Source organism: Myxocyprinus asiaticus, chromosome 29, assembly GCF_019703515.2.
Source record: "Myxocyprinus asiaticus isolate MX2 ecotype Aquarium Trade chromosome 29, UBuf_Myxa_2, whole genome shotgun sequence".
In the NCBI taxonomy this organism is placed as follows: domain Eukaryota; kingdom Metazoa; phylum Chordata; class Actinopteri; order Cypriniformes; family Catostomidae; genus Myxocyprinus; species Myxocyprinus asiaticus.
The window spans coordinates 14,660,325-14,684,821 of NC_059372.1; the positions used below are offsets into that span (position 1 = coordinate 14,660,325).

The window sequence follows — 24,497 nt, forward strand, 5'->3', positions numbered from 1 at the left end:
CATTTCTGTCTCAGGCACAGGAAACCCTTAAACTCTCTCAGCCCAGCCCCAGTGCCTGCAAACACACTCACACACACCTTCAGCGCGCTCAAAGAGGAGAATGGCTGTGCTTACACCGAGAATGAATGAGCTCTGGAAAAGGATGGCTCTGGTTTTGGTATTTGCCATTCTTTTGCTTTACAGTAAGTTCTGACATTGCTTAATAAGATGCAGGTTACACATATTGTTCATTTTTGTTACTTAAATGCCATATTTATTAATTATTTAATAATTTACACACTTTCTTTTGCTGTATCATTCTCGTAAGGCTTTAGGAATGTGCTTTTTCCTCTGTTTCAGTAAGTGGATATAACATATATTGAGTCATATAAATGTGTTAATTACATAATTTATATAATATAAATTTAAATGGGTTTGGAGCAAGTTTTTTTTTTTTTTTTTTTTTTTTTTTTTATGTTAGTGGCTTTAATGGTAACATCAATTTTACTCTAAAACAGTCCCACCTTGAATGATATGACAACCTGCAGCTTGTAGTGTTTACTCAGAGGAAACGTTAAAAGTTAGCGGGAAACTAAAACAAAGGGGTCTGGCTTAGAGTGGAAACTATTGGAAATTATGGGCTGTATCCTGCCCTCTGTATGGGTAGAGCTGGCCAGGGGGTTGAAACATTGGAGTTTATGTATGTGTGTGCATGTATTTGGGTTTTGAAGGGGTTGGAAAGCCTAGAAACTGTCTATGTAGTCAGTTGAGCATCTTTAATGTCTACTCTATTCTATTATCTACAGTTCAAGTTGATTTCTAAGACCTTATTTGGCATAATTGTAATTTGAAAGAGAGGCTTACGCATGAATATATTGCAAGCTGAGATGTGGACCTTAGTGTTTGGTTCATATTCTTCTGAAAATAGATAGATGTTTACATTATCAGCAGCTTGGATGAAGACAGTTGTGCGTAAACTGGGATCTCCATCCAGGGAGGTTACTCCAAGTCCGTTATTTTAAAAAGGAGTAAATAAAAGACTGGAAGTGATGCCCATGTGGGATGGGCAGACCCGCAATGAGAGTAGGTCTAACGGTGTGAAGGTAGAGTAGGTCTAACGGTGTGAAGTCTGGTTTGAACACAGCATGTGTGGGTTGTAAGTTTAGTCGAATGGAACAAATTCTCGGTAGCTTGGTTGTTGAGCTGGGTAGACATTTAGTAGGATTCTGGCACTGTTATATTTGTGGAAATATAGCACCAGACAAAAAAGAAAAGGAAGTACAGAAGTTTAAGGGGTTTTATGTAAGGAAAAGTTTGTTCAAGCTAAGAAACACACATCCACACCAAGCAAGCTCTCGCACAGCAACCAACCAGTTTTCGAGCTAAAAGAGAAATTAAATTAAGCAGCCCACCTCCCTTGTTAGTGAATGAAAGCCTGCATAGTTTGATAAAGCTTGTGTGTAATGTGAAATGTATAGTTAATTTTGCCCTAAATTCCTTGAGCAAATGTCCTACTCAAAGGTTGTAATGTGTAGTTATGAAATATTGTAAACCAATTTAATATGCTGCAACAGTCAAACTATCATTGATATCTCAGACTTTGGTTTGCAAGGCACTGTTAAAATGCACCCTCTGCCCATCCCTAGTTACAGACCACAAAGCACCATTCCCACCAGTCTGTTAAATGGTTGATACTTTAGTGCAATTGGCACCCTTGTGAGACTTCACCAATGGCCAATATGAATGAAGAAGCACTTTTCAGCATACCTTGGAAATATGCTGTGCTTAATTTCCCATGATCTCCAAGATACTGCAAGTTAATTTGATTAGAAATTCATCTGTGCAGCCATTGAAAGTATGATATTGGCTGCACCAAACAAGTTGGCATTAACACAGACATGGATCTATTAAAACAAGATAAATAGCTTCTTAGGCAATCTTTTAGGTTCATTGAAATGTCTACTGCCTCAAAGACAATGTATGTTGTTTATTGACTGCAATTGCTGTCAAATTTAACCAATGGCACAGCGAACCTTGTACAATACTATTGGAATCGTTCTATGTGTTTTATAAAACATATTTGTGTTGGCAGAAGAAATCAAAGAGCAGGTCTGGATCATGTATGTTTGGTATACTGATATGGTACATAACATTTCAAAAATGAGATACAAAATGCATGACCTAACTCCTGGTGGTGGTCAGCTGTGTAGACAGTCAAGCCATTCACTGCTGTTGCAGCTAAATTAACTTCAGGCTGAAATGTGTAATTTCTGTGACACTAGAGCCACTGAACAGAATTTCATAAATAAACAATGTTTTCAAAAAAGCCTTCTGAATACACACCTTGCCTGCAGTTGTTCAAACAGTCAGATAGTCTCGCCATTGGTTGAGTAACAATGTTGGGGCGGGTCTAAGAGGGTCGTTCAAAACAAACAGCAATTTTTAAAGCACCACAGAGATGCAGTGTTTAATGCTTTCGAGAAAATTAACCTATGAATGGCTTACTTATAGTTGTCTCTGCATATTAAGCTGGGATAGAAGAAAGTATTTTAATGCTGAAAAAGTTACATACTTCAGCTTTAAATTAAGCTAAGTGACTGATAAGGGTAGAATTACATGGTATTTGAAAATGTTTTCCAATGAAAGACTCAAAGCTTAATCAGGTGAAAGTGACCCGCCAATGCAAGTATTGCTCTTACACAGGTGTTACCTCTCTGCTCCGAAGATGGAGGGGATGGAGGAAGGGCTCGCTATGACAGCCTGTTGGCAAATGTGTTTAGCTGAGCTAACATTCTCCCCATAGTTACGTTAGCCAACTAAACGGCATGTTTAATTTCAGTTATCACCCTTTCCCATGTTGTGAGTTTAGCCATTATAACCCCTGGTGGCTATCTGGCATTTTGGTGGACAGCTGCCAAGATGACGGTTGGTGCCGCCCAGGCACCATGGAATGTTATTGAATTTGGCCGCTACTGAATTTGAGCTCAGTGGCAAGTGAAAAAACACCTTCATGCATCTTTAACTCCTTGGCAGACTTAGAGTGTCCCTGGAGCAGGTCTTTTCCCAATTCAAAAAGTGCTTCTGCGGCATATTATTGTTAGGTATTTAGGTTTCCTGCTGAAAAGACCAGGTTAACCACTATGCAGTTCCAATGCTGGTCTAGCTGGTGGAGCAGAACAGTTCATAAAATCCTTTAAATTAATGATAATAACCTTACAATTAGGACAAAGGTTTTATTAACTTAAGAGATTTGTTGCAGCTGAGGCCAATTCATCCACCCTGATTTGAATCAACAAATAAGAATTCCAAAACCAGCTTTCTTACATGACCACTGGTCACTATTTTCACACATACAATGTATGACTGGCATTTTTATAGCATTGGCCAGCACAGCAAAGCTATATAGTGCACAGCAGATGCAAGCTTTTACATGGATTTAGCCATACAAAGACATACAGTTATGGGACAACGGAAGTGGAGTTCATGCATGCCGGTGCATCTTGCAGACTTGTGCATGCCGTTATTCTGAAGTAAAGGTTTGTCTTTTTGTCTATTTACTCACCCTCATGCCATCCCAGAAGTGTATGGCTTTTTTCTTCTGCAGAACAAAAACAAAGATTTGGAAGAATATCTCAGCTCTATAGGTCCATAGCAAGAGAATAGTGACCAAAACTTTGAAGCTCCAAAAACACATAAAGGCAGCATGAAAGTATCCATATGGTGGTTTAATCCATGTCTTTTTAAGCGATCTAATCGATTTTGGGTGAGAACAGACAAAAATGTAACTCATTTTTTACTGTCATCTTGCCATCGCAGTTAATTTTGGTCACCATTCACTTGCATTGTGTGGACCTACAGAGCTGAGAAATTCTTCTAAAAATCTTAATTTGTGTTCTGCAGAAGAAAGAAAGTCATTCACATCTGGGATGGCATGAGGTTGAGTAAATGATGAGAGAATTTTATTTTTTGGTGAGCAATTCCTTAAAGAAGCCTGGTAGGGACACCAACAAACCAGCATTAGCTGGTTGAAGTTAAAAAGTGCTTAAAAACCCCCTAAAACCAGCTAAAAAAACAGCCCAGCTAATCCACTTATGCTGGTTTTATCTGTTGTTTTTGCTTCAGTAAAGTAAAAAAAGTCAGTCTGGGATCATATCAGCATTCTTTGTTGTTATTCTTCTGCTGAGTGTGTTATTCTGTAGTTCCCCTAGCATTCTAATGCAGTTTTACTATTACTGCATGTCTCACAGCTGGCGTACAGCTTCCAGCCACTGATGCTGATTTTGACACAGGCTCTGGTAATATGAGAATCCAAAGACCTGAGTCCAAACATTAGTGTGTAATTAGCCTGTGGTTATACAATATCTGTAATGAGCGGAAACTTCAAGACACCAGTTTGGACCGGTCTGCCGCTTGCATCATTGTATTAGTCTAATAAAAACTTAACAAGTAATGGTTAAGTTTCAGTTTGACTGAAACTTTGTCTCTAACTTTCAGGATGAAATGTGTGTCCACTGTAATGATGAACTCCTTGATGAATGATGAACATTAACACATCAAGGAATCAAGTACAAAGTATTAAGTACAAAGATAGAGTTAAGTTATTGTCATGTTTTCATAATACTTGTTATAAGCATGTGAGTTTATGGCTACTTTTGTACTTCTATGGTGGCTTTTGCCATTTAGCCTGAGGACAGTCAATGTGGCTTGGCTGAGCCCCTGTAACCGATGGGGTACTTGCCGGGGCAATTAATGTTCAGCAAGCAGCACAATACTTGGGGCAATTCTCCCTAATGTCCCCTAATTGAAAACATAAGATTGCATCCCTTTCTGGCCATCAAGAGCACGAGGACATTCTCATGGCAGTCTTTCCTCTTTAACCACAACAGAGCCCAGGGGATTTGTTACGGTTAGAAAGAGTGGGCAAAACCCAGCCCCAGTTTTTCTTTTGTGTGAAGTGAAGTAAGAAAAGCAGAAAGAGAGAGATGGTCACTTCACATCCCCTCCTCTTTCTGTTATAGCCTTTTCTGCAGGAATTGTATGAGCTGAGCATGGCAGTGGATCAAACATTTACAGTAGATATCCAATTACATTGTCTGAATCAATCTGCACAATGCTGTCAAAGAACAAGAGCTTGGAAATTGTCCATGGACATCTGCAGACACGCAGTGCAGTTGGTGTTGACAGTGGGCTCCAAAAGAATCAGGCAGCTGGCAATAGGAGAGGGCTAACAAGAAGAAACCTTTCCATCTTGTACAGTCATGGGTTCTCTGTAAAAGATAAGTTCACCCAAAAATGAAGATTCTGTCGTAATTTCTCACCATCATGTTATTTCCAAGCCCTATAAGTATCTTTCTTCCATGGAGTCCAAAAGATGTTAGGCTCAATGTTAGCCTTATTACATAAAACGTCTGTAAGATTTATGATACATATCATTCATCAAACTCAGGATTTGTATTATTAATATATCCTTTTACAGGTGGTTCTGGGTGGTTTTTGTACAGTATATGAGGCTGTATTTTGAAAGAATTCTTCAACTATTTGTGGGTGGTCTGTATATTAAATATTTGGCCAACATTAGGTCCAAAAGAGTCAGGAATGGGATCATTACTGGGTGCATGGTGCATCAGTCTTCAGTTCCTAGCTGGGATACTTACATCCTGTCTGGCAAGACAAACATTCCACACCTGACACTAATTTGATCAATTCCTTCACCCTGTTTTTGTTTTGTCAGAAAACAACTGGGCCATGGTCTCATTGCTAAGTAAACTCACAGGATCACAAACGGAAAAAGTTCTCCCATTGTTGGGATGGATAGAGTGACCACTGGATTTCTACAGTAGTTTCTCAGTTTGAAGTGCCCATGATGAAAGTTATTCAGCCTTCTGAGAAATAATATTGTGATTGCACCAGTTGGGCATGACAGGAACTTCCACTAGAATATTTTTTGTGTTAACCAATTAAACAGTGGAGAGATTACAAATAAAGTCAAAACATGTGAGAAAATGGAAAACCTTGTGCAGAAATGGGCCAAAAAAAATGACACAGAGAAGTGTTGCATACTCATAGCACAAAGGTCCACTATGTCTGTCCTTATTTCTCAATCCTTGCTAAAAAAACAACAACAACAACAACAACAACATTTTAAACCAGCCTAAGCTGGTTGGCTGATGTTAGCTGGTTTCAGCTGGTCTTACAGCCTGGCCAAGCAGGTGCTCAGATGGTTTAGCTGGGAGGCCAGTTTTTTTTTTTTTTTTTTCCAGCAAAGATGCTAGGGTCAATAGTTGGTCTAAAATCTATGTTAAATAGTAAGTGGATTCCACATCTCCTGCTTGAAGCCATGTGACCCATCTAGGCTCCAAAAGTAATCCTAAACTCAGATTCGATAGTGCAAGTCTGTAGGACAACCCAGGCTCAGGACTGGTTGTGGGCTGTTGTAAAAGAACATATGAAGATCTGGGCTGCTGTAGGGAGGAGATACAGCTGCAGCCGTCAGCCATCAACACCAAGAGACATGGCCTCTATGGCCTGGGTGGAGAAGCGGTGAGATCCAGGCTGCCATTCAGCCAAGCCGGCTGCAGACGTCAAGGCCTGATATTTTAGCACAAAGTACACTGGGAGGAGAGAGCTTCCCTAGAGATCTGTACATCTGGTGATGGAAGGAGATGGACTCCACCCTTCTGGACACCACATTTGTGATTATTAGAGTGATTACCAGCCCTTTAAGGTCGTCTTCATCCATCACCATACTTTTTCAGTTTTATCTAAGCTGTTTATTTATTTAGGTTTCTCCTCATCCCCTCCAGACCCAGAGGTCAGAGATATGAGATCTTGGGATGATCATCTGCACTGCTTAGATAATCATGCCATGGCTTAGAACCTTGTGAGTGAAGGAAAGCAAGAGTAAGTTTTTGTTAGCAGGATAGATACTGTCTCATAGTTCAGTGGATTTGTCATTTAAGTATTAATGTGGGTGGGGGGATTAAGGATGCACCCTTATGAGCTATGAAAAGGCAATGTTAAGATTGCTTATCACTGCATTCCTCTTTGGGATTTAACTGAGCATACAGTCCAGCAATTTTCCAGAGGCTTCAACAAACTCAGAATGAAAGTAGACATGCTTTTAGATTCCCAGAAATAAGTGGGCAAGTTACTGACATAATTTTTAAAGTCATGAGACATGGGATATTTAAAGAGACAAAGATTGGAAAGATTGCTTGACCAAAGGGCTTAAAGTTTTCTAATCAAGACCACATGCATGCCCATAGGGAAGATTAATCACAAATGTGACCTCTTTAATATCTCAACAGATTCTAAAAGACAAATGAGATTAAATGGAAAGAAAATGGAGAATTTTGCTTAGATCTCCGGCTTCTCAGATGTTTATCCTGAGATAAAGACCCCAGTAACCTTATATTTGTCTCCTCTAGAGTTCCTCAGAAGTAATCTGAACAGTGTCTCAAATACGCTCAGATTTGCAAAGATCACAATGCTGCAATCAAAAGTCTGACATTTCCAAGGCCAAATTATCTGAGCTTTGCTTTTGACATTATTTTTATAGCTTTATACTCTTACTTTATGTAAATGATAATCTGATTTGTATAAATTTGTATTTATCCTAATGCATTTTTGGATCCAACACAACTGAAGTCTATAAAAGAGCAACATCCGAGAAATACAGTTTTCCTCTGGATATTTTTAATGAAAAGAAGTTTCTATGGCTTTTTGAGGTTATAGTTTTGTGTATCTTTCTGGCTCAGACCAATTTCATATAGAAGAAAAACAAAACAAAATGAGGCTCAGTGCTTGAAAACTAAAGCCTGCAAGCAAGACTTAATGAGGTACTTCCTTTCAAACAACCTTAAGTATTTTACAGGCATTTCTCATGTTCCCTGGGATTGTGAAAGAAGAAGGAGGCTTTAGGTCTCAGGTTTATATAAGAGCTCTCAAGACGTGTCTGGCTTAGTTTATTGCCGTATGTCCATTCAGGAGAACATGGGGGATTTTGAGAGTCTTTGCCTGAGATGGTCTCATTACATCAGAGCTGATGTGCCAGAACACCATGGAAAAAATTAAGAGTGATTCACAAATCTGGAGAGCACATTTAGTGCCTGTTTGTGTCACTTGCCTCAGAATAACAATGGTTCTGTTCTGGCTGGGACATTACTCTTATTTCACTGGATAAGGAACATGTATGTACATACTTTTAAGTACTGGGTCAGGCAGTGTGCCACTTTTGGGACGAACTACCACATCATTAAATTTCATCTTGATAACACACACCTCTTACCATATACAAATAACAGAATTTTTACACCTCTCATTTGTAGAAATCACACAAATACAAACTATACAAATGAGTTGGAAGAAACAGGTCATGTTTATGTGGAATTAGTCGAAGGAGGAACATTCTTCCTAACAGTTATTGTATCAGTAAACATGTCAGGTTTTGGCCTGCATAAGTCTGCTTAAGTTTTATTAACATTTTTAAGAGCTGTAGGATGCATGCCCAGTTCAGCCAATTAAAATATATGGCCAGCCACGCACAGTATATAGCTAGCTATCCCTATGAGATACAGGGTGTATCTAAAATGAGAGAGGGGTGCTTCATGCTGTGAGTGCTCAGTCAGCCTATATGGTGGTCATGTACCTTTAAAATCACAGAAGGCTAAGAGTGAGTGCAGTACTTTAGGACAAAAAGAGAAAGTGAGCTGTTACTGGAATCAAAATCTGTGGAACACAAAGAGAACTTAGCTTGACGGATCACAGATTTGTTTTTGTTTTCAACAGAAAAGGCTTCTATCTGTTCTCCAAAATACTTCTGATAACACATTTGCTTTTGTCCCTCAGAAAAAGTACTGTGGTGGTACCATTGGTACAGTGATTATTTCAGATGGTAACACTTTGATATATACAATGGTACTGAATGATTACGATATACATATACAGAGGAATTTAAGATAGGATAGAATAATACTTTATTGATATCCATTAACATGGTACTCCAAGACACACAAGTGTACCATTGTATTACCATGGTATTTGGTAACATTTGTATGGTACATGTCCAAAAATGATGGCATCTACCATGGTACAGTATAATGCCCACAAATATGGTATTATCATGGTACATGTCCACAATATCATGGTATTATCATAGTACTTGGTACCATTTCCACAAAAAAATGGTATTGTCATGGTACATGTCCAAAAAAAATAAAAACATAAATATTTACTCTGCCATGATGCCATGCCCCCAAATCATGGTTTTAGCATGGTACCAAAGAAACAGTAATACCATGGTTCTTTTTGTAAATGGTATATGTGAAAATCATTGAGCAGAACTGTCCTTATTGTTCCTGTACAGCTGCCTTACACTGTATTGACACTGATGATACAGTCACACCTGTTAAACCAAATGTGGAATCTTTTTAGTAGCCGGGTGTGGCAGATTTGTTTTACTATAGCTAGTTAGGACAACACAGACCACCCAGCATGAGTTAAAGGTGGCGTTCTGAAGCCTAAGTGACAATAAGTTTGATGTCGACACTTGCTAGGGTCCTTAATGGCACCAGTAATTGGTCTAGATTTAAAGCTCAGCTGCTCAAATTCTTAATGCCAAGAAATCCTGGACTATCATGTCAACACACGTTTAGCAGTGGGGCATTTAAATGGGGAAAGTCTGAAATCCCCAAAACTGTTTAAGTTTACGTAAAAAAAATAAAAAAAATAGTGTTAATGAAAGAAAAAAAATCTGCAATAAAACATGACAACAGTGGTATCATAATTGTGCTTCTTTAGCTACATAACTCTGGTCCAGCCAATCCGCATACATGGTCATGAGTATCACAAAACAGGCAATCTGTCAAATCAAATCAAAGTTCAAATAAAGTAAGCATTATATATCTCATCTTTATTTAACCAATTAAATTAAAAGATCAAAGAGAAAATAGTAATCTCCTCATGTTATAGTATACATTTGGTATATTTCCAAGATTGTTTCTCTCAATCTTTGAAATAGTTTTAGTAATGGGAATTGGTTTGAAATTGAATTGGGCTCTGATTTAATCTGATCAAAGCCATTATTCTTATCTAAAAGTATATTGCTCTATGTTTTCTAAAGACAGAGGGTGTTTACCCAAAGTAAGGTTTTTCAGATGGACTTCTAGTGTCCTATATTAAATATTAGTTTTGTCTGTCTAATCATCCAGTATATTTTTATTTTAGGGGATACATATAGAGTATGACTATAACAAGCCTTATTTTCCCTACAATTTTGACGACAAATCCCTTTCACCAGATTTTTACTGTATAACTGGTGTAACAAAGAATTTAATCTGTATCTTCCAAACATCAAATCATATCAAAGAGGTGATCGGCTCTTTCACTGAATGGCAGAACTTCCATTTCTACAGCCACAATATTGAGAGTTGCAATGCCACAAAAAGGCTAAATGACTAAATGTAAAATGTAATGTAAATGTGTAATTGTCACTGAGGTGTCAGTAAAAGGGCTTGAATAAATCAAAGGTTCCAATGTAACCTCTTGACATTTCTATTCTTACTTTTGACAACAACAAACATTTTTATTTTTGTGTTCCCATTTGCTCCGACAGCAAAAGATAAAATCCACTATTTCCAGGACTTTTCAAAAGAGGGAAAAAATAGACAACGGAACAGTCAGAAGAGAGAAAGGTGCCAAATTTACTGTCACTTCCTCAACAGCTGTATTTGAAACCCCATCGCAGCAGTGGTGACTAGTTTTTTTCAGTTGGGAAAAAGAAAAACCTTATACTGTAGAGGTACATTAAATAAAAAAATAAAAAAATAAATGTCAAAGAGAATATAAAGAAAGTTTGCTAGATTCACGCTACCAAATTAAGGCAGAAATGCATAACCAAAGTCTGTGAAAAGGGTCCTTTCCTTTTGTAATATCTTGACTTGTGCTTTGGTACACTCATGGTTTTAGCAAAAAGTCAAGATCTGTAGCTTTCAGATATGGCATAGTTTGTTACACAGGCACCAGAGGATGCAACACCCAATACAAATGGGTTTTAGAGCATCATTTCCATTTCCTGGATACCACCTCTCAAGAAAAATGCTTCCCTGAGGAGTGTCGTAATTTACTGCAAAGCCAAAGGTTGTAACCTTTTTGGGGTGATTGTTTATTTGCTTAGTCTGCATTGTGAGCATTGCCCTCCTGCCTAAGCTATTAATAAAGTCAAGTAGCTGTGCAAACAGGACACATTTTTGGAGAGGGTGGAGACACAAGGGTCTTGAATAACAGTCAGGCTTTTTAACCTCCACACAACCTAACAGTGCACCTACCACCCTCATGCTAGCAAACACAGGGAGAGTGTGTCAGGCCCTGGATAGGGAGGATCTGACACTCAGGTCAAACCCTGTAAGCCCCCAGTGATTGTGTGATAGAAGAGAGAATGTTGACACGAATACCCTGGATGAAATTCAAGCTCTAGGTTTTTGCATAACTGTCTGTCCTCTGTAATTAAATTTTAGCACTGTGGATTTCTAGAGAGTAAAGTTTTGTTAAAACATTAATCACACAAATATTTTTTTTATTTATTTGTCTGCTAACAATGTCCTACAGTGTAGTAACATGCAACACAGGAGATTTATGTAATTTTTCTTTCTTTCTGAAAGTTATGAAAATTCACACTACATTGTAATTTCCAACACATCTCAAATTCTGTTTCGTGTTTAATAGAATTCTGTGGTGAAAATGACAGTGATGGAAAAGACATTTTTAACATTTCTGAAATAAAATTGCCCCCTCCTGTGTCTTGCTAAGGCTAGTTTCATAGCTACTATTTTGCGCACCCTATTCCTAAACACACACAATTAAATAATATTTTCACACTTTAAGCATAGTAGTTTGATTGGAAATGACGCTAAAAAAAATCTTGAATTTTCTTTGTTTTCTTCAGACATCACTTGTCTCATAATTCTTCTTAAGCATGCTCTTCAATGACACTTTTGCTGTATATATATATATATACAGCAATATATATATATATATATATATATATATATATATATATATATATATATATATATATATATATATATATATATATATATATATATATATATATATATATATATACAGCATATATATATATATATATATATATATATATATATATATATTATGGGCAAAATTGTTTGGTGTGGTGGAAATGATACCACAACTGTATTAATTGTCACAAAGTATGTCATTTTAACACAATAAGCATTAAAAAGGTTAAAAAAATTTCAGTCCTTAGATTATCGTAGTTTTAAACATGTTATATTGTTTGATTTTGAAAGTCTGAGTCTGGGACAAGGCTAAAATCTATACATAAAAGGCATTTGAAAGTACCAAAAACAAATAATAAAGGCCTGTTAAAAGTTTCCAAGTTAGCTTTAATCTGACCTTAATATTAATAAAAAGAAAAAGTTGAAATCTGTTAGTTTAAATAAAAATCAACCCCTGGGACATTACTGTTTTCAAACAGCTTTCTTGAAGACTCCCCCTGTTTGTTATTGGCCAAACAAATGTATAATCCCACAGCAAACTCATGCCATTGGTTGAGTCAGTGTGTGTGTTGGGCTGGTCAGGATGCTTAAACAACCAGAGCAATGTTTTGATAGTGTCACTGTCTTTCAACCTATGAATGGCTTACTTATAAGTGTTTCTACATGATAAGCTTGAATAGGAGAATGTATTTTAACATAAAAAAAAGTTTGCTGCACATGTTTTGCAGAAAAACTGTTAATTGGCACAACCACAAAGATTTCTTAAAGAAAAAGATGAAAAATATTATCATGAAAAACCATAAGTGTCTACAGAGCCTCTTAAGGTTTGGGCATGTGGCCTTAAATATGTGCAAAATAAGGTGCATTTTCAGTGTGTTGAGGTGGTCCACCAATCGAAATTCTTTTCAGAGTGGAATGAATATGATCAAAATGAAGTTTCTGCTCTGAGCCAACCTTTGTTGAGGACCGCATAAATTCTGCAATATTATTCATTATTGATGTATAACATGAAGCTATATAATTCCTCAAGTTGAGATGGGAGTGCAAAGCTAATTAATGTCCTATTTGATATCTTGATCATCTATGTCTCTTTGTAGGTTGTCAGGCCCAGGATCCCCAATTGACAAGTGCACCTGCGCCTAGTACCCCTGCAGAATCAGATCTAGCTAGCACCACACCCAATGTTTTAGGAAAAACAGAGCCAGCACAACAAAGGATTGCTAACCTTACTGAAAGTCCCATCATAGGTACGAGCCCTCTAGGTAAGATCTCCCTACACTAATCTATGATGCAGTTTTCTTGTTGATGTTATTGTTGCTGTGTTGATTGAGAAATCTCACTTTTGAGATGATATACATACATAAGCATATTCTGTTTAGGAGGCTCATTCAATTCAATCAGAATTCATAGTATTGCAATAATGACATCCCTTCAATACAAAATATGGGCATCTATATATATATATACACCGATCAGCCACAGCATTAAAACCACCTGCCTAATATTGTGTAGGTCCCCTCATGCCACTAAAACTCAGAATAGCATTCTGAGATGTATATTCTTCTCACCACAGCTGTACAGAGTGTTGTCTTAGTTACCATAAACAACCACTTTGTCAGTTCAAACCAGTCTGGCCATTCTCTGTTGACCTCTCTCATCAACAAGGCTTTGGATAAAAATGTTTGCCATCCACAGAACTGCCCCTCACTGGATGTTTTTTGTTTCTGACACCATTCAGAGTAAATTCTAGAGACTGTTGTGTTTGAAAATCCCAGGAGATCAGCAGTTACTGAAATACTCAAACCAGCCCATCTGGCACCAACAATCGTGCCACGGTCCAAATCACTGAGATCACATTTTTCCCCATTCTGATGGTTGATGTGAACATTAACTGAAGCTCCTGACCTGTATATGCATGATTTTATGCACTGCACTGCTGCCACACGATTGGCTGATTAGATAATCGCATGGATGATTGTTGGTGCCAGACGGGCTGGTTTGAGTATTTCTGTAACTGCTGATCTCCTGGGATTTTCATGCACAACAGTCTCTAGAATTTACTCCGAATGGTGCCAAAAACAAAATACATCCAGTGAGCGGCAGCTCTGTGGATGGAAATGCTTTGTTAATGAGAGAGGTCAACAGAGAATGGCCAGACTGGTTCGAACTGGCAAAGTCTACGGTAACTCAGATAACCATTTTGTAAAATTGTGGTGAAAAGAATATAATCTCAGAATGCTACTCTGAGATGCGGGTTGGCGCTGTTTTGGCGGCACGGGTGGGACCTACACAATATTAGGTGGTGGTTTTAATGTTGTGGCTGATTGGTGTGTATGTATGTATATATATATATATATATATATATATATATATATAACGTCCTCTCACTTTCAACTGCTTTTATTTTAAGCAATCTTAACATATGTAAATATTTGTATGAACATAAAAAATTAAACAACTAAGACATAAACTGAACAAGTTTTGCAGCCATGTGACTAACAGAAATGGAATAATGTGTCCCTGAACAAAAGTAACAGTCAGTATCTGGTGTGGCCACCAGCTGCATTAAGTACTAAAGTGCATCTCCTCCTCATGGACTGCACCAGATTTGCCAGTTCTTGCTGCGAGATGTTACCCCACTCTTCCACCAAGGCACTTGCAAGTTCCCGGACATTTCTGGGGGGAATGGCCCTAGCCCTCACCCTCTGATCCAACAGGTCCCAATGTGCTCAATGAGACTAAGATCCGGGCTCTTCGCTGGCCATGGTAGAACACTGACATTCCTGTTTTGCAGGAAATCACACACAAAACGAGCAGTATGGCTGGTGGCATTGTCATGCTGGAGGGTCATGTCAGGATGAGCCTGCAGGAAGGTTACCACATGAGGGAGGAGGATGTCTTCCCTGTAACGCACAGCGTTGTGACTGCCTGCAATGACAACAAGCTCAGTCCGATGATACTGTGACACACCGCCCCAGACCATGACGGATCTTCCACCTCCAAATCCATCCCGCTCCAGAGTACAGGCCTCGGTGTAACGCTCATTCCTTCGACGATAAACGCGAGTCCGACCATCACCCCTGGTGAGACAAAACCGCGTCAGTGAAGAGCACTTTTTGCCAGTCCTGTCTGGTCCAGCGAAGGTGGGTTTGTGCCCATAGGCGACATTGTTGCTGGTGATGTCTGGTAAGGACCTGCCTTACAACAGGCTTACAAACCCTCAGTCCAGCCTCTCTCTGCCTATTGCGGACAGTCTGATCACTGATGGAGGGATTGTGCTTTCCTGGTGTATCTCGGGCAGTTGTTGTTGCCATCCTGTACCTGTCCCGCAGGTGTGATATTTGGAAGTACCGATCCTGTGCAGTTGTTGGTACACGTGGTCTGCCACTGCGAGGATGATCAGCTGTCCTTCCTGTCTCCCTGTAGCACTGTCTTAGGCATTTCACAGTACGGACGTTGCAATTTATTGCCCTGGCCACATCTGCAGTCCTCATGCCTCCATGTAGCATGCCTAAGGCACGTTCACGCAGATGAGCAGGGACCTTGGGCATCTTTCTTTTGGTGTTTTTCAGAGTCAGTAGAAAGGTCTCTTTAGTGTCCTAAGTTTTTATAACTGTGACATTAATTGCCTACTGTCTGTAAGCTGTTAGTGTCTTAACGACCGTTCCACAGGTGCATGTTCATTAATTGTTTATGGTTCATTGAACAAGTATGGAAAACATTGTTTAAACTCTTTACAATAAAGATCTGTAAAGTTATTTGGACTTTTACAAAATTATCTTTAAAATACAGTGTCCTGAAAAAGGGACATTTCTTTTTTTGCTGAGTTTATATAACTTAATTTTCAAAGACACATTTTTTGGAAGTTGCATTCAAGATCTTCCTGGCTCAAAAATATAAGGGGTTATGTGCAATGGGTGTGTGTATTTGGGTGGGCTTTTGCATGATTTCAGGAACATGGCTCAGATCTTTGCTGTATTTAAATGACAACCTCCCCTTAATTTCTGGCTTTTACAGTAATCACGACAGTCCCCTCTTCTCCTACCGTTGGTGCCACGATCATCTCCCAGACATCAGCAGCACCTTCGTCAGTCATCACTGCTATGCCCAGGCCTCACCAATCAGAAACCCCTGAAGTGGTCCAGTCCTCAGGCTCCGCTGAAGCTGATGTGAAAAACAAATTAAGAATGGAGAACAGCCCCATCTCAAATCAGGAGTCATTTTCGAAGGTGATTGATTTTGGGTCACTGAGCTCATGGATTACAATTCTGGGTCGAAGAAAAAAAAACGGAAGGGTCCAAAAAATGTGGCATGTTGATCTGATCATTTGAGAAATAAAGAGCTGCATAGTGAATGTTTAGCTGAGTTCTGCCTCAAACTGCATTTTTCTGATTTAATAAATGAAAAGAACCATAGACAGATGCAAAAATGTGTTTGAAGTGAACAGCTCCTAAACACAATTTAATTTACACTCTACTGTATCTCTTCAGGTAAAACTATAAGTCAAAGGCTACTTGGCAACCTAAACCAATGGACAGAATGACTTCAGTTTTTATATTCTCAGTCGCTGTTGTCTCTGTCTGTGAGGAAGGAAGAAAGCTTTGTGTCTGAAAGGATGAAGTTTAGCAAGGCAGTTTTGAGCTGTTGATGTCTGTGCAGTCAGATTAAAGAGATCCTGTTTTACCTTTCACTATAAATAATACCGCCACAAAAAATATGAATGAGTGGGAGAAAAGTTGGGCTTTCTCTGAGTGTTGTCATGCGGTTATGAACCCAGGACAGAGGTTAGAGACAGGAAGTGTGGGATGGGATGATGGGTGCTGCCGAGAAAAGATCTGAGATCAGTGAATGTATCTACAGCCAGTCAGGGTTTTTATGGTTTTTAATTTAGTTTTTAAATCAATTTTATTTCAGTTAAGTTTAGTTTTTAGTTCGTTTTTTTTTTTTTAGTACATTATGTTTTTAAGTTGTAAAACTTTAGGGTCATTTTTAGTGGCTTAGTATTTTTACGTTTAATTAAGTTTTGACATTTTATGATACACCGTGTATCAAAAGCTTAAACCTCAAATTAATTCATGGTCATTTTTATTTTATTTAGTTAGTGTTGGAGTCATGAAAATGTGTTTTAGGTTAAAAAAAAATGTTAAAATTATGTTAAATTATGTTAGTAATTATTTTTATTTCAGTTTACAAAAAGGTTTTTATTTAGTTTTCGTTATTGCTAGAGCCATTCTGATATTGGATCAGTATATGGGGAACAATTTATATTAATAATAATAATAATAAATAAACATTGTGACATCATTATTATTACCATGATGGATAAATACTTAATACGTAATAATTTATCATTGTTTTTTCACATTACAGTAATGAGAATGACAACTGGGGGAAGGTGGATTAATTTCCTTTTTGCCTGCTTGTTAGGGGACACCCAAACTAAATTGACATTGCATGATCAGATATCTGCAAAATAGAAACAAAACTTGTTTGTTTTTGATATCTGTGTTAATATTTTTGTGTTTATGTGTTTCTCTATAGATAGACGAAGACAGAGCAAAGTCTTCTCCCGCTGTTTTAGTGTCTGTGCTGATCACTGGCTTACTTCTTGCTGCCATTATAGTTGGCACATACTATTTTAAGTGCCATCGCAGAACCAGTCCTAAAGGCGTAAAACTGGTGAGTACCAGCACAAAAAGACACATTTATTGAACTCCAGATGCCATTAAAAAAAAACGTACAGGGACCTGATCGTTAATGTAGCATATAAAATATGCCCACCATTTTATTGAAAAGAAAGCACCCATATTATGGTAAACATTAATAAATTATGTTCTATATGAAATCTGTTTAACCTCATCTTAAAGCTTTAGTAATTTTTATTTATTTATTTGTTTGAACATTTTGAGGCAGGACTATCTGTTTTTCTTCCAGTGGTAGACAGGGAAGTGTTCAGGAAACCTGCTTGAAAACAATTTTTTCGTTTGATGACACTATGTAGTGGTGAAGAAATTACACACTTCAGCTTTATTACACACTTTATACACACTTAATTTATTGAGCATGTGTTTATTTATTAAAGAAAGTAATGTACTATTCTTGAATTGTGATCAATATCTGTTAGTCTTGGGTGCAAATTTCAACATTTAGGGTTAGGTTAGGTTTAGGGTTTAGTGATCCTCCAAAGCTTTTCCTGCTGTCTAAAACCCCAAAATGATAACTTCACCAGTAAATCTCCACCAAGTGTTCCCAATCAAATTGCTATTTTGAATGTGTTTGTGTGTGCTCATTTTAATTATAAATTTCAGAATATTTGGTAGAGAAGTGTTGCCAAGTTCGTAATTAAGAGGGAAACAATTGGCAGCATATCAGTCCAGTGCAGTTCCTCTTGCACACGCCCCATCTAATGTTAAGAACCACAACATATGCTTGTGAAACACTCACTGTTTCATCTCCCTGCCAACACTTTTAAGCTGTTTTTCTCTCTTGTAATGTCAAACGATGAAACTTAAAAAAAAAATGTATACAATAAAAAAATAGAAAGTGTTACATTGATCCATATATTCAAAGGGCAGGATTTCATAAGCCAAATGATGTTGAAAGCACAAAGTGGATCAGCAAAATATATTTGATGTTTGAGCTTTGAAGATGCATCAGAATAATGTATGTCCAAAAAATTTCAGAATTCACGTACTGTCAGAATATGTACTGTATTTGATGAAGGACACACTTCTCAGTCGGTAAAACAGTATGTTCTTTATGTATGCAGGCAAGTAGTATGAATAGATTCCGGACATACTTCATGTGGGTTTTGACCCGTGAGCCAAAGGTATGACGTAAAGATATCAACCACGAAAATAATCTACTCTGGTTTTGTTAAACAAGCACCATTTAAGCACAAAGAACAGCTTTCTTGGTATATAGGTCACTTACAGTTGAAATAGCCATCTGACTCGCAGTTCACCGCCGTTATTTTAAATCCAGCATTTTGAACGTGACATACCAAGGCAGTATGGGATCATAAAATGTCTAATCAATCCGCAATTCAGAATCTCACCAGAAATAGTAGGTCATCCGGGTATTTCTCACTTACTGTTTTATGAATACTGAGGATTCAGACAAACTTCTCCATTGGCATACTGTTTTTGGCATTCTATATAGTAGGGAAGTATGGATATTCGGAAACAACACGTTTATGTCTTTAATCTAGTTTTATAATCGCATAAGACCATATCGCCATTTTTATGTTATTTTGATTAATTGTGCAGCACTGAAGGATCATGAAATTAGTCTACTGATGCACTCTTTATGAAAATTAATGGCCAAATAAAAAGCACATTAAAATCATCGCAATATTTTATATCATCAGCAAAATCAACCTGATTATATTGTGAATATTCGATTGATTCCCCCAGCTCTACTTCTAAATATATATATATATATATATATATATATATTTATTTTAATTTGGAATGCCCAGTTCCCAATGTGCTCTAAGTCCTCGTGGTGGCGTAGTGACTCGCCTCAATCCGGGTGGCGTAGGACAAATCTCAGTTGCCTCCGTGTCTGAGATCTTCAATCCGTGCATTTTATCACGTGGCTTGTTGAGCGCGTTACCGTGGAAACATAGCACGTGTGGAGGTTTCATGCTATTCTCCGCCGCATCCATGTACAACTCACAACGCGCCCCACCGAGAGCGAACTACATTATAGTGACCATGAGAAGGTTACCCCATGTGACTCTACCCTCCCTAGCAACCGGGCCAATTTGGTTGCTTACGAGACCTGGCAGGAGTCACCTTCTTCTAAATAGTCAAATTATCTATGTAAACAATAAACATGTAACAATATACAATATATTGTATACAATATACACTCAGCGTGCACTTTATTAGGAACACTATGGTCTTCTGCTGTTGTTGCCCATTCACCTCAAGGTTCGGTGTTGTGCATTCTGAGATGCTATTCAGCTATTCAGAGTGGTTAACTATATTACTGTGGCCTTTCAGTCAGCTCGAACCAGTCTGGCCATTCTCCATTGACCTTTCTCATCAACAAAGTGTTTCTGTCTGCTGACTGGATGTTCTTTTGTTTTTGGCACCATTCTGAGTAAACACTAAAGACTATTGTGCGTGAAAATCCCAGGAGATCATCAGTTACAGAAATACTCAAACCAGCCCGTCTGGCACCAACAATCATGCCATGGTCGGAATCACAGAGATTGCATTTCTTCCCCATTCTGATGGTTGATGTGAACATTAACTGAAGCTCCTGACCCGTATCTGCGTGATTTTATGCATTGCACTGCTGCCACATGATTGACCGATTAGATAATCACATGAATATGTTGGTGTACAGGTGTTCCCAATAAAGTTCTCAGTGAATGTATATGCAATATATTAAATTCAGTTTCAAGACATCATATTTATTGATGGAATACATGGAATTTATTCATTTTAAAAAAAGCTAATGTGACAAAATGATGAAAAGCTAATGATAATGATGATTAATGGTTTTATTTGATTAAAATGATTAAATGATTAAAAGTTTAAAAGTTTAAGATATGAAAGAACCACCTTTGAGCAATACAATTTTCCTCTGGAAATAGTCCTGGGATTAAGTGCCTTACTCAAAAGCACAGTAGAGATTCATTCATCAAATGGAAGTTCATTGCTTGCCACTTGTGGGATTTGAACCTACAACCTTTTAGTTTCCAATTAAGAAATTTAACCACCACTCCACACCCATAATTTACACGTGTGTGTTTCATGTGTTCCCACAGGCTGAGTCATTTATAGCTGATGAGGAGAACCAGGGCAACACTCTTGTGTCCATGGCACCTCTGAACCAACCTGAGCTCCAGCAGAAGCCTAGTCTTAATGGAGAGTCCCCAGAGACAGTGAAGACCCAAACCCCTCCAGCTGCCACCAATGGTCACTCTACTACCAAGACGGCAGACACTGAGCTTTGAACAACCATTTCTACCATGGAGGGTCTGAGTGACATGCTCAGTCCCTGTTACTTAAACCCTCAATATACTGCATATTGTATAGCCCTTGGCCAACAGCAGGCACAAAGGGAGACCAAGTGAAGACTCAAAATCCCTAATTTTCATGTAAATACAATCAAAAATGTTCATACAGAACAAGTAAACACTTCAAGATACTTAATGGAGTTAACATAATTGGTCAAGTAATCATCCTACCTATCCAGCAAATGTCCAATATATGAACACGCTTAGTTTCTAAGTATATGAAAGATCGTTGTATGTTATACCGTAAAAGCAGAATGTTTAAATGAGATTGATGATTGGTAATGATGCCAGTTATGACAGTAATGAATACGATTATGATAGCAATGACATTTATAATATGAACATCATGTAATTATGCAAAAGAACCATTTTAGTCAAGATGAGTTATTGCTGGCTTCAATGAGCACAGCCAGGGCTGGAAAAGAGGGAGGAGTCCTGATTCTGTCCCAGTGGTCCACAGCTTTCAGCTGAGATTAAATCAAACCACACCATAAAGGATCACAGTGGATGGGAATTGTGTTCTTGTTTGTGATGGGTTGTTTGTGTTTCTAGGCTGTATGTCTAACGAATCAAGTATACTGAAATGACTATGTTCTATATGTTTGTCTTTGTGTACAATATTATATGACTAGTTAATAGTCTTGTAAAATGTTGTTAATATTATTGTGTGACAAAGTAATGAATTTTGGAGTTTTTGAGCAGTTGTAATAGTCCCTGGTGCAAAATCTAAAAAAAATAAATAAATAATAAAAAAATAAAAAAATCAACGATAACTCCATTTCATTGCTGCAAACAACCCACAAAGTAAAATCCAACAGATTGTTAAAGGGATATTTCACCAAAAAATGAAATTTTACTCCCAAAACCACAGGACTTTCTTTCTTCCATGGAACAGGAAGGGAGATGTAAGGCAAAATGTTAGCCTAACTCATCAATGCTTTCATTGTATGGAAAAAAAATGCAATGAAAGTGAATGATGGCTGAGGCCAACATTTTGCCTAATATCTCTTCTAACGTCTAAAGTGACAGAATTTTCATTTTTGAGTGGACTATCTCTTTAAATATATCGCAAAGCCCATTAGCGCTCAGGGTGACAGCTTAATGTTATCTGAATGATGTTTGGAATTTGAGACATTTCTGGATCGAGTTATAGCTTCGCCATTCTTTGTAAACCAGTATTATGCTCTTTTGTAATATTTTTGTTATGGATATTTAGATATAGTGTTTATGGACTGAATGACTGACTTAATTGTTTGAATGACCTGCAATGATTATTAATTTTTTTTGGGGGGGGGGGGGCGGGTGAGAGTTTTTGTATCTACATTTGCTACTACACTGTAGTAATAAGACTAAGAAAAACATTACTAGTAACAGAAAGTTGTGACTGGATTCAGCCATGTGACCCTGGACCAGTTCCATTAGTTTTTATTCTCCGTTCTGTTTATTACTGTATATCTTAGTAGATTTGCTCAATACATTGAGGAACCACTGAGACAATGGAAACATTTTTCAATTGTTTCAGTTTTTCCACCCCAATTCTTTTATAATGACTTCAACTCCAGAATGTTGTTCTTTAACTTAAAATTTGTGGATTACAATTTGGTGCTAGAATGACTGTACTTAAATTAAAACAATACAAAGTGGAATTATATATTTAAAGGCTGTTTATTAATTTATAACTATATATGCATATGAATATGATTAATTTTAGGGAAAAAAGTTGGTCTACAAGGAAGTCTTTACTCCATTTTCCCTGTTTTTTAACATTCCGGTGTTCCGTCATATTTTGGATCAGTGTACTAGCATTGTATTAAACTGATGTATGTTTAAGATAGGAATAAAGTTTTAGAAAATAAATGGATGGGCTTATTATTCATTTCTACTGTACACATACTTTGTGTGCCTGGGATCCAGAAGATCCACTTTTTTATTTAATTGGCAGAGAGGTTGTTTACTCAAAATATTTGTTTGATATGAAATGCACACATATGCTCTATTTCTATAACTCCCCCTTTCCCTTACACACCTGCAAAGATTTGGCTGGTATCTAAAGGCGATTTGAGAAAACAGCTGGTTTGCATAAGAAATGCTGATGACATCATAGTGCAGGGATTTGGGTGGGGCTCTGAAAATCTCCCTCAGTTGTACTCTAATCACTTTAAGAGAAAGCAAGTCAGCATTTATTTGGTATTACTGATTGCTCTCTATATTTACCCTGAGATAAAATTATGATCTATGGGATAAACTATACTATCATATTACAAAACATAATGTACAGGAACTAAAGCTTTACATTAATGTTAAACATTCTAAACCAGCAATAACCTTATCAAAATGGGAACACTCAAAGCTAGAGCTGGAGTTAAGACCAGATCCAGACTAGATGTGTAATGGTTCAAATTTCTGACAGTTCGGTTTGTGTCACGGTTTTAGGGTCACGGTTTCGGTACGGTTCGGTATTTGCTTTGTTCAGAAAAAAAATATTACTGCCAAATCCAAAGTATACTCTATTTGGTAAACACTTCAACAGGTTTGCCCTTAAATAACAATCATGGTTTTACAACATTAACCATAATAATAATAATAATAATAATAATAATAATAATAATTAGCCATACTAATCACAGTAACCACAAAATCAACATGATTACTGTCATGGTTACAATATATAGTAAAATCATGGTTACTATATGGAAACTACAGTATTACTGTTATAAAGCCATGCTTAATTGTATCAAAACCATGATTTCTGCTCAGAAAACCATGGAGACAGCAGTCATGGTTACTACAATATTACTGTAGTAAAACCATTGTTAATTTTCAGCAGGGTCCTTAGCTAAATAAATAAATAAAACATTTTCTCTAATTACTCAATCAACATTTTAACTTAATACCTGCACTATTATGCTACATGCATCAACATAAAGTGCATTTCAAACTCATCTCAACATATATTTAATATTCAGAAGCTTGCTATTTAAATGCATACGAGAAGGGATGTTGTGATAATGCTGCTTGAGTATTTTAATCATATGTGGAAATCCCACATACGGCAATGAACAACCCAAGCGCTTGTGTGCAGAACAGTGATGTCTGACAAAAATACACAACGTAAATAGGGTAACAAAAAAACAAAAAAAAAAGCTTGCTGGGTCATGAAAAGATGTCACTTTGACTAGTGTTTAAATAAATTAAATTCTAACTTTAAGCTTAACCATAACCCTAACCTAATCCTGAACCTAATTCTAACCCCGAACCTAATTCTAACCCCAGCCTTAACCTTACTAAGCCTAACCCCACAGTCACTAAGTTCTGTACTTGTCACTAGACTACAATAAAGCAAAATGTTTGTCAGTGCTGGTGCTTTTCAGGAAAATCTGACCCTGCCCTAACAAAAAAAGCACTGTGATGGCACAGTTGCACAATGATGGTATCTAGTGTTAATACCATAG

General features: G+C 37.4%; 1 protein-coding gene across 2 annotated transcripts; it reads left to right on the forward strand.

Moving 5' to 3' along the window:
• On the forward strand, positions 1–22,902 carry LOC127420061 (uncharacterized). 2 transcript variants are annotated; one of them, XM_051662011.1, is made up of 5 exons: positions 1–182; positions 13,109–13,273; positions 16,029–16,240; positions 17,553–17,690; positions 20,794–22,902. In XM_051662011.1, the coding sequence occupies exons 1-5, from the start codon at positions 101–103 to the stop codon at positions 20,980–20,982; spliced, it is 786 nt and encodes a 261-aa protein (XP_051517971.1). In that variant the 5' UTR covers positions 1–100; the 3' UTR covers positions 20,983–22,902. The 2 variants fall into 2 exon arrangements, with proteins under 2 accessions (XP_051517971.1, XP_051517972.1); XM_051662012.1 differs by having other exon boundaries at positions 13,109–13,258.
• Positions 22,903–24,497: the final 1,595 nt, after the last annotated feature.

Bases quoted from the DNA above. Each gene is read 5' to 3' on its own strand.
- LOC127420061 (XM_051662011.1), top strand. From the start codon at position 101: ATGGCTGTGCTTACACCGAGAATGAATGAGCTCTGGAAAAGGATGGCT. The intron at 183-13,108 runs GTAAGTTCTGAC...GTCTCTTTGTAG, and splicing joins TGCCATTCTTTTGCTTTACA to GTTGTCAGGCCCAGGATCCC. The intron at 16,241-17,552 runs GTGATTGATTTT...GTTTCTCTATAG, and splicing joins ATCAGGAGTCATTTTCGAAG to ATAGACGAAGACAGAGCAAA.